The sequence below is a fragment of the Solanum stenotomum genome, chromosome 12 (assembly GCF_019186545.1).
Source record: "Solanum stenotomum isolate F172 chromosome 12, ASM1918654v1, whole genome shotgun sequence".
NCBI lineage: Eukaryota > Viridiplantae > Streptophyta > Magnoliopsida > Solanales > Solanaceae > Solanum > Solanum stenotomum.
This window is the reverse complement of record NC_064293.1, coordinates 7,952,606-7,962,629: the sequence shown is the minus strand read 5'-3', so window position 1 is coordinate 7,962,629 and position 10,024 is coordinate 7,952,606. Positions and strand designations below refer to the sequence as shown.

The 10,024-nt window shown below is 33.1% G+C and overlaps 1 protein-coding gene across 2 annotated transcripts; it reads left to right on the top strand.

Annotated features, from left to right (window-relative positions):
• The first annotated feature begins 4,441 nt into the window (after positions 1-4,441).
• Positions 4,442-9,357, top strand: LOC125848783 (UDP-arabinose 4-epimerase 1-like). Of its 2 annotated transcripts, XM_049528718.1 has the most exons (10): positions 4,442-4,630; positions 4,795-4,919; positions 6,228-6,341; positions 6,483-6,590; positions 6,680-6,771; positions 7,404-7,545; positions 7,683-7,777; positions 8,217-8,346; positions 8,667-8,811; positions 8,895-9,357. In XM_049528718.1, the coding sequence occupies exons 1-10, from the start codon at positions 4,570-4,572 to the stop codon at positions 9,137-9,139; spliced, it is 1,257 nt and encodes a 418-aa protein (XP_049384675.1). In that variant the 5' UTR covers positions 4,442-4,569; the 3' UTR covers positions 9,140-9,357. The 2 variants fall into 2 exon arrangements, with proteins under 2 accessions (XP_049384675.1, XP_049384676.1); XM_049528719.1 differs by lacking the exon at positions 4,795-4,919 and having other exon boundaries at positions 4,571-4,630.
• Positions 9,358-10,024: the final 667 nt, after the last annotated feature.

Here is a 10,024-nt window from a genome sequence, read left to right as displayed (position 1 = left end):
CTATCTATCCATGAAAGCTCTATTGTCCAAGATAGGTGTTGGGACAAGCCTGCGACACCTTAAATACCACTAAAAATAATATAGAAATGGGGTCCTCCGGAAGCTAGAAAGTCTCACCAAAAACTATCAAGAAGTGTGGAGTGATCTCAATGGAGCTCCTGTTTATGATCCTGAACACATGTATCTTCATCACAAAAAGATATATGTCGAATGACATAACTACATTTAATGTACAAGTATGTAATATGGCTGAGTAATACAATAACTAAACTAATGACTAGACACATATCAAGCAAAACAATGTATACACAAGTAGTGAAAACTATTTGAACTTTACAATAAGGTATGTAATATAAGCAATATGAAAGTAGAAAACTTTACTCTGTGGTAAGTTTCTCTAACTGACAACCATCACTATAAGTCTAGCAATAATACAACGTTTCACCTACGTTCCAAGGGTCACCCTATACTTTTTCAGGTTATAGGATGCTAACTATAAATATGGATCAGTGAAGAGTTGACTAAAAGTCATTACGATCCTATCCTATGTTGGCTACGTAGTTTTATGGGAATTTGAGTTATAAATAGACTCTTACCCAATTTGGTGCTCGATATTACTCTCAAAATAATCAAATTCAATATGCTCAATAGTCCTTTGAGAGAACTTTCGTTACTTTACTTTAACTTTTCTTTACTGAAGTGCCTTTCAGAAAATCAATTATACTCTTCATCTTTCTCAATTGTCAAATAGTACATATGAAACCATTTTATTCTTTCTTTAAAAACACCTTTCAAGATATGCATTTAAAACGTATACTTTTGGGCTCACCTTTCAAGTCTGAAATCAATATATAAGAAATATCATATAATAATCTCTATAAACATCACTTTTATAAACAATTGGGTTCATGTGATATGAATCATGAACCACAAATTTTAGAATTTACTATGCATAATAGAAATCAAAATCTCCACGGTTAAATAATAGGAACTCAGAATAAGAAACACAATTGAATTCAAATTTCATGAGACTACGGATAAAACTCTGAATATAGCATTTTAATGATTAAATTTAGATGTTGGGCGTGAGGACGAACTTTGTCCATCACTATGAGTAGCCTTACATACCTAGAAGAACAAAGTTCTTGAGGAAACTGGAAGAATGCTTGAAAACCCTAGTTTTCTCCTCTCAGATACTTGCTTTAAGACTTGGAAGTGCTAATGAGAGTAATAGGGTCGATTAATGTTGTTTAAAACCTTATGTAAGTGTAAAATCGTTGGTATTTAGCCTTAGAAGAGGTGGGGAAAGACTGAACTACCCCTCTTAAGAAGCTGTCGAAAAGCTTCCACGAGGTCATTAATGGTTCGTGGCTTGATCTAAGAACCGTAGATCTAGAATTCATATTGAAATTTTAAGGCTCAGAAGTTCATTTTATGGGTCCAAACTACGACCCGTAGAAATTTCTATGGAAGGTAGATTCAATCCATAAGAATTAAACCCAAAATTTTGACTCCTAGTACTTTTTCCACGAGTGAACAGTATGGGTTGTAGAAACTTATATGTCCCGTAGAAGTGATTCGTAGGTCATTGACTCAGAAATTTTATTGTGGTAGTCTCTGGTAAAATGGTCATAACATTTTACTCCACACTCGAAATGAGGCAAACTTGGTGGTGTTGGAAAGATGATTCATTGACCTTTAACTTGATAGGTCATGGGCCACCTAATTCATTATGTGCTGAGATATATGATCGTCTGAAGTTGACCTAAGTTAAATCTTATATCAAAACTTAATCGGTAAGGAAGATTTCAACTCAACTTCTTGCTAGGGGATTCTAGTGACCTTAATTTATATCCAAATCCATTTCCACTCTAAAGAATTGACCTTAAGACCTAAAAACAATTTAAGAATCACCCGATACAACCTTATATGCAAATGAAGAATTGTTCGGACCTTAGCTTAGAAATTTTTGGAGTGTTACATCACATATACTAAACATTTTTAAAATCTTCCTCATGGGACAAATCTAAAACATAATGTGAAACTCGTGAACTCCAATCTTAACTTTACCTTTGATGGTGACTTTCTCAACAAATTTGGAGCGCATCTTTTCAATATATGGCCTAGTGCTCATGAATTTACCCACCAAAGTTAGTTTAACTCTTCAGCAGACAACAATAACCCCATAATAATCACTTTATGTGAAAATGATTGTCGGCATGCCAGTGAGAGTAGCATAACAAACTTTCACTTATGGATTCCCAAAGTCAATGGTTACTAAGGCCTGTGATAGCACTTAACAGGCAATTGAATTACTTTGGAAGGTTAGATTGTAATGACCCTCTAAGTTATTTTCTTCTTTTTTCGGTATGTTCAGCGTTTAGAGGTTTTCTATAGTAGTCCCAAATCATTACTGACCTACTAGGACGATCACCATGCCGTTTGTTTGGTTTTTATATAAGTTTCTTTATTTTGAAGCTTCTAAAGTTAAGATATTTGACTATGACCATAACTTTAGGTAGGAGTGTTCACGGTTTGGACAAAAACCGATCCAAACCGAAAAATCAAACCAAACCGATTTTATTTGGACTTGATTTTGTTTGATTTTAGATTTTTTAAAACCGATAGTATTTAGTTTGGTTATGATTTTGTTCGAGAAAAATCGAAGAAATAACCGAACCGAACCGACCAATTATTTACTTATATTTTATTATTATACATACGTAATATATTATTTTTATAAACAATTTTAAAGATCTTATATATGTTTTCATCAAAATTTATTTATAATTTACTTAAGAAAACAAAAATGTACAAGGTGAGAACATTTATCTTATTATTTTCATGTATATGAGTGTTTATGACAATTCTTTGTGGGATTGAAAATGTCATTGTCTCTTCCTTCTGGACAAAAATAGTGAATTTTGCATTTTTATTTATAGTAAGCTCAGTGATAAAAAAATTATGTAATGTCAGTTATTCTAACATTTTTTCGTTTTGAATGGAATGTTGTCATTTTTCACATTTTGAATTAATTATTTATTTTATTTTTGTGTATGATTAATAACCGAATAACTGAACTAAATTGAAATTGATAACAACCAAATTTAAACCAATAAATATGCATTATATTTTATTTGATTTTGATAATTTCAAAACCAATTAAGTTGATTTGATTTTAAATTTAACTGATAAACGATTCAAATCGACCCGTGAGCACCGTTAGGATAAAAGTATGGAAAAATTCTTTTGGCCAGAAAATTTGGTCAGAATGATATTTTAACTATGTTATTTTACCTTTTTAAACATTTTTACCATTTTAACGTTAATACCTTTTAACTAAAAAATGAAAAAAGAAATCAATATATTTTAAAATTAAAAAAAATATCATAATTTTTTTAAATTTCTGGTCAAATTTTCTTACCATTTAGCATTAATGTAATATGAAAAACATAAATGTGAATGAGAGTATGAAAGAAGACTAGGGACACGTGGCTGTTATGTCCTTGGAATATAACAAAAGAGAAATGTCATCTTCTGTCGGGAGACATTTATGAACAAATTTCCCTTCCCCGCATTTTTCGCCTTAACCATGTTATAAAATATCTTTAAATTATTTAAATTGAATATTTTCTTATTAATAGATTGGGATTATAGGACACCACATAAATAGCTTAGATATGTGATTGATAATTTAATCACAGTTTAGGTATTATTTTATACCTTAGTCTAAAGCATCTAAAATAAGTCAATTCAATTTAAATCTGCTCTTATTTTGGATCAAAAACTTCAAAAGTCTGTTAAATTTGGTATTAAATTGCATAAATGTGATGGAAAAAGTAAAGTATAAGTTATTATAAATTGTTTTGACTGTGAAATCCCTAGGTCCTGGACTTTTTTGTCACTTCAATTTGTTGGTGATACTGATTTTGATTTTGTACTGTATTTGGAAATGAAGTCAAGTAAAGGCAGTTGCAGGTGATCCTCCTGGTTTTGGTTCAGATGAGAATTCATTGTCGGTACTCATATCATCATCTATTTTGTTCTTTTTGTTTTTAAGAATTGATATTGAAATCCCGATTAAATTTAAACTACATATTACAAGGCTTATTTCTCCTTATCTAGCGAGTCTGATTAAGCATGAATCAGTCTTATAACTGGTTGGTTCATGTATTTTTACTGCCCTCTCTTTCTATTCTATTCTAATTTTTCTTCTCTCCTCCTTATTTCCTTCTAACCTACTCACTACTGAAAACTTGAAACTCCCAATTCTTACTGCATCATCTGCTTATACATTTTACACTTTCCCTTATATATGATTTTCTTTTGTTTGATGTAACAAATCTTGCTTTCTTAGGTTGAGAATAAGAAACTTTCCCTTTTATTGTTAGCTTTTGTTCAAGTGTATTACGTAATTATGTCCAGGCCCCACTTGTTAATATATTTTGTATGTCCAATTTCTCACTAGTCCAAGTTTCAGTTTTTACTCATCATAACTAGGACACTACATTTTTACTTGAATTCTTCCAATACAAATATCTGCAATTTTAGCAGTAAAGAGCTTCTCTAATGCTAAATTTGGTCAGAACAAGAACTCAGCCCAGGTCTAATAGATCTATGCCTTTAGTAGGTGAGCTCTTTTCCTTTTGCTTCTTATTTCCTCAATTTTTGTTTTATGTTTCAATTTTATTCTTCTTAATCATGTTTCTGATGGTTGTTTGCTAGCTAATCTCTCAAGTGTTTATGTTATTAACAGAATCTGTCTAAACAACTTTCTTTATTGGTTATATATAGCCATGGATTATGCAGATCCAAAGAAGAAGAACAATTTTGTGGGTAAAATTCTTATGGCTGCTATACTGACTGCACTATGCATTCTTATGCTCAAACAGTCCCCTGATTTTAATCCCCCAACCTCAGTAAGTCCATCATCCTTTTCTTTATTAATTATTTACACACTCGTACTAGGGCTTGTTTCAATTAGGCACATGATTAAGTGTACTTCCAATTCATATCCTGCAAAAGCTTTTGAACGTATTCTCAACTGCTTATTATGTAGACAAGTTAATCACATAAAATATAACATTTCCTTTAATTACACACATTAGCCTCAATTGGAACAAACCTGAGGTTTTATGGCTTATTGAGGCTAATGTGAAGAATTAGAGGAGGTGACATATTGTAAGTGGTTATCTTATCTACGTAATAGACGTTTGAGAATGCACACATAAATGTAGCAATTTTGCTAAAAATAGCCTCCCTATCCATTTGTAAAACACACCTTATTCTTCCAACAAGTGTTCTCTCTCTCAAGAAAACTTGGTTAGAGTTTGCTCCCTCTTTGTATTTTCAAAGTTCGTTTGATATTTATATCAAAGTTCAATTTTTTAACTTGCATTTTTCATTACTTTTGTAATCTATCATTTTCATTGTCATTATTACTTATGGTTGGCACCGCCAACTACTTTTAATTAATTAATTGCATTATCTAACACATGGTTGGCTCTGTTGCCTAATTTATTTATTGCATTTACATTTACATTCTTGCATATTTACATTTAAGTATCGCTCGTTTGCTTCCTATCCTTCTTCCCTGTATTTCACTCCTATAATATTAGGGGGATTCGCTTCCCGGTACTTGGTTTTGGTTGGTCTTAATTTAGTGGGAAAAACTGGCTGTCCTTTTGTTGACAGATGCTTGGAACTGTACTGTTGTTTACTGGTTCATTATTTTTCTTGAAGCTCTATACTAGTGTATTATTGCCTGCATGCCACTAAAATCCAGTTTTGGTATCCATCTTGGTTTTTGGAACTATGGGAATATGAATTACTATCATGCTGTTTCTTCTCCGAGTTTGTCATAGTTCCTTTGTTGTTTCATATTGCAAGAGCTTTCTGTTGAGATAGAGCTGGTTTCACCTTTCTAACTGGAGTAGGCGTTGTAACAATCATCTAGAATGATGGATTAACAATTTTATCCTTTTGAGTTGATAACATTTGAATCAGCACAAATGATGGATTTGAATCTCCAGTTCTACAAGAAATGCAAATCCTCCTTAGAGTGAGAAAAAGGAAATATGTACATCTCTCAATTTCGCAATATTCTATTTTCATAACATGTGTATATTGCCAGGAAGTCATGTGACAGACAATAAATCATATGAATATTGGAAAACTATTGAGCTTGCTGTTCACCATGTTTGTTTCTCCTGTTTCCTCCTCTTCAGTTCTCTCGTCATGAACCAGGTGTCGCTCATGTCTTAGTCACTGGAGGTGCTGGCTATATTGGATCTCATGCAGCATTACGTCTTCTAAAAGATTCTTACCGCGTGACCATAGTGGTAATTTCTCCATTTTCGAAAAATTGGTCCTTTCCGTAATCACTGTAGACAACTCTCTGTTTTTAGTTTTGAATTATTCAACTCTTGAGTATAAATATGTAAATGGGACATCATAGGGAAAATGATTTACTGATTTGTCAGGACAACCTTTCACGAGGAAATTTAGGTGCTGTTAGGATTCTACAAGAATTATTTCCTGAACCTGGCAGGTTTCAGTTCATATATGCTGATTTGGGGGATGCCAAAGTGGTATATTGCAGTTTTTCTTAACTACCTTATGGTACTTAAGAAGTTTGTTTTTTCTGCCATCTACTTATTTCTGGGATGATTATATGCAGGTGCACAAGATATTCTCCCAAAATGCATTTGATGCGGTCATGCATTTTGCAGCTGTAGCATATGTTGGCGAGAGCACCCTTGATCCTCTTAAGTAAGTGTTGTTTAGTTTCTTTGAGAACCTTTGCTCCACGTAGACATGTATTTAGTTTGCATGATTTGAGAGGAACATAAAATTTGGATTTTGAAATGTTACTTTGATCAGTGATGTCCTTTCTTTTCCCAAAAAGAGAAAAAAAGAACTCCCCAGAAACCTATGTATGTGCTGATAATGCAATCCTTTTGACATTGGTGTTTGAGAATTAAAGATACGGTAACATTTTATTTTCTTGTCTGGATTTAGACAGTATTTGGATCTTTGGATGCAGTGGCTTTTAAAGAAACAATTGTCTGTCTCTAAATTTTCACTTCTATTAAAGTACATGGGAGCTAACTCTTCTACCAGCACTTTGACGAGTTATGCATTCTATCCTATAGTGGAAATTTATAAAGTTGCCTTTGATCTTGCTTTCTGTATACGGTACTTAAAAAGGGATTGTCACACTCGTTATTTCAAATTGAGAGTGTTCTGTTAACACTTAATCTAGTGTACTAATTTTCCTTTAAAGAGATTTAGCAGACTAACTTTCAACCATGATATCCACGTTTAGGTATATTTTCATGGTAATGTTGCTTTGCCTTTTCCTTTTTACTTATAATTCGTATGCCGCTTCATGGCTCAATCAGGTATTATCACAACATTACATCAAACACCCTCACTGTACTAGAAGCAATGGCAACTCGTGGAGTCCCAACATTAATTTACTCTAGTACATGTGCAACGTATGGAGAGCCTGAAAAGATGCCGATTACAGAAGAAACTCCACAGGTGGGTGCGTTAAAGGTCATATGCATGTATTAGGCTCGAAGCATATGAATGATGTTTGATTCGATGTGGAGAGATTCACCATTTGTTAGTTGGGAGCTTATTACATACCAGCTGAGCATCATTCTCTCAAATTGCAGCTGCCTATTAATCCATATGGAAAAGCAAAGAAAATGGCAGAGGAAATCATCCTAGATTTTCACAAGAACTCAAACATGTCTGTCATGATTTTGAGGTAAATTGTTCTTATAGTCCTTTCCTTTTAGTTTGTGTTTTTCATGCTGGTGTGAATTTATCCTTACCTTTCCCTTCACTTTTTTGTTGTTTCTATCTATTTGTATTTCCTCTGCTTGTTCATTATATCTAGTGTACGTTTTTGTTAGTTGATTTTTGTAGTCATTTATCTTCTAATCAACAAGGCCAGTCAATCTATTTTACTTTCTTGTTTACTGAAGTCTCGTATGTGAAATAACTGATCGAAATATTTTACCCTCTCAAAAAACTGTTCTCTTTTCAATTGTGATCCACTGGTTTTCATTGTTCCTTACCAAGTAAACTAAAAGCTTGCACTTCTTTGATCAATTTTGGATAACCAACTGCTATTATTGTTTTTGACTTTTAAGTGTGCATTATATTTCCCAAATTAACGCTTACATCAAATTTCTCGAATTTAGATACTTCAATGTTATTGGTTCTGATCCAAATGGAAGACTAGGAGAAGCTCCGCGACCTGAACTACGGGAACATGGCCGGATATCTGGTGCTTGTTTTGATGCAGCTCGTGGAATCATACCTGGGCTTAAAGTCAGTAACTATTTGCTATCAAAATATTTGTATTTGTTGAATTTGCCAGAAAGTGGTCTGTTTGTCCAGTTCTATTGAGTTATGTATGAAACAGTGACCGTTTTGTTCAAAAAAGTATGTATAAAACAGTTTCAAACTTCCAAATGTCTTCCAATTAGTGGTTGTTAATATTTTTTCTATGACAATCAAAATATAAGACTGCTCTATGCACAAGACTAAAGACTCTTGCTATAGAAGGGAAAAGTGGATGTGTGTATCATGATCAAATGAATTTTGTTGATAAACCATTGTCCGAGTCACAGAGTTCTTCTGTTATGCAGGTAAGAGGAATAGACTATAAGACAGCAGACGGTACCTGCATAAGGGATTATATAGACGTGACCGATCTGGTTGATGCTCATGTTAAAGCTCTTGAGAAGGCAAGGCCAGGGAAAGTTGGGATCTACAATGTTGGAACAGGAAGAGGTAAACAACTTTGTTCTACATAATCAGTTTTGCTTTCTCAAAATGATCTCAACGTCTTATTGTCCCTCGTCCTGCAAGTACAGGTAGGTCAGTGAAAGAATTTGTGGAGGCTTGTAAGACTGCAACTGGAGTACCTATCAAAGTTGACTTCCTTCCCCGTAGGCCTGGTGATTATGCAGAAGTTTACAGTGATCCAACTAAGATTAGGAATGAACTGAACTGGACAGCCAAATACACTGATCTTCAAGAGAGTTTGCAGATTGCATGGAGATGGCAGAAGTCACATCTTAATGGTTATGGTTTATCCGTGGCGGTGGCAACATCCTGATGATGCTCTATTAACTTATTGTTGCAGAAGACTGACTTGAACCTGGTGTCACAGCTTAACTTAACGTCGAATTATTAGTATCCATAAAGTACAGCTTTCAAGACCAATGGGGGGGATGATGTGTATTGTGACAATAGGCAGCAGTCTATTTACCCATTTGTTATGTGTATTTAGTGAGAGGGATATTTCAAATCAATAATAGTTCCCGTTCAGGTATAGCTTCCATCAGTCTTCCTTCCTATTTTTAAGAATTTGCTCCCAGAACTGTTCCTGTAGCTTCTCTTCTGGAGAAACTACAGTTTTTTCTTGTACATTCTGTTATTTTATTCTTTGACTTTGAGGTGTAGTCGATTGATTGATTAATTATTGTATGTACTTTCATTTGTTGATGCAGAAAATCTGTTCTACAAAACAACAGTTACCTCCCCAGCCAGGCAATAAATATGGCTAATATTACTGCATTGAATTTCTGTTTTTTCTTCTTCAGAAAAATCAAATCTGAAGGGTCACATAAAACACACTAAGGGGTCGTTTGGTAGTTGATTTAAGCTGGTATTCATGTATTAATTTTATACCATGTTTAATTTGTAAATATGACAAATTTATTCTTGTATTAATTTTATAAAATATTTGCTTGGTAGGTTTCTAAAAGTTGTACAAAAGTTATTGATGTATTAATTTTTTATGGTGTTTATTGCGTTTTCTTTGTAATTCTGCATACTAATATTTTCATAACTTATGAGGAATTATAATTTATGTAGGATAGAAGATGAAATTAATTATGTGAGTATTAGTTATACATGTATTATAATAATAAATTACACATTTAACCCTATCAATTTACTTTTAAATGTATATTAATTTACAACTAATCAAATAATTAAT

Coding starts and splice junctions, on each gene's coding strand:
- LOC125848783 (XM_049528718.1), top strand. CDS start 4,570: ATGCTAAATTTGGTCAGAACAAGAACTCAGCCCAGGTCTAATAGATCT. Junction 4,631..4,794: donor TAGATCTATGCCTTTAGTAG/GTGAGCTCTTTT, acceptor GGTTATATATAG/CCATGGATTATGCAGATCCA. Junction 4,920..6,227: donor ATTTTAATCCCCCAACCTCA/GTAAGTCCATCA, acceptor CCTCCTCTTCAG/TTCTCTCGTCATGAACCAGG.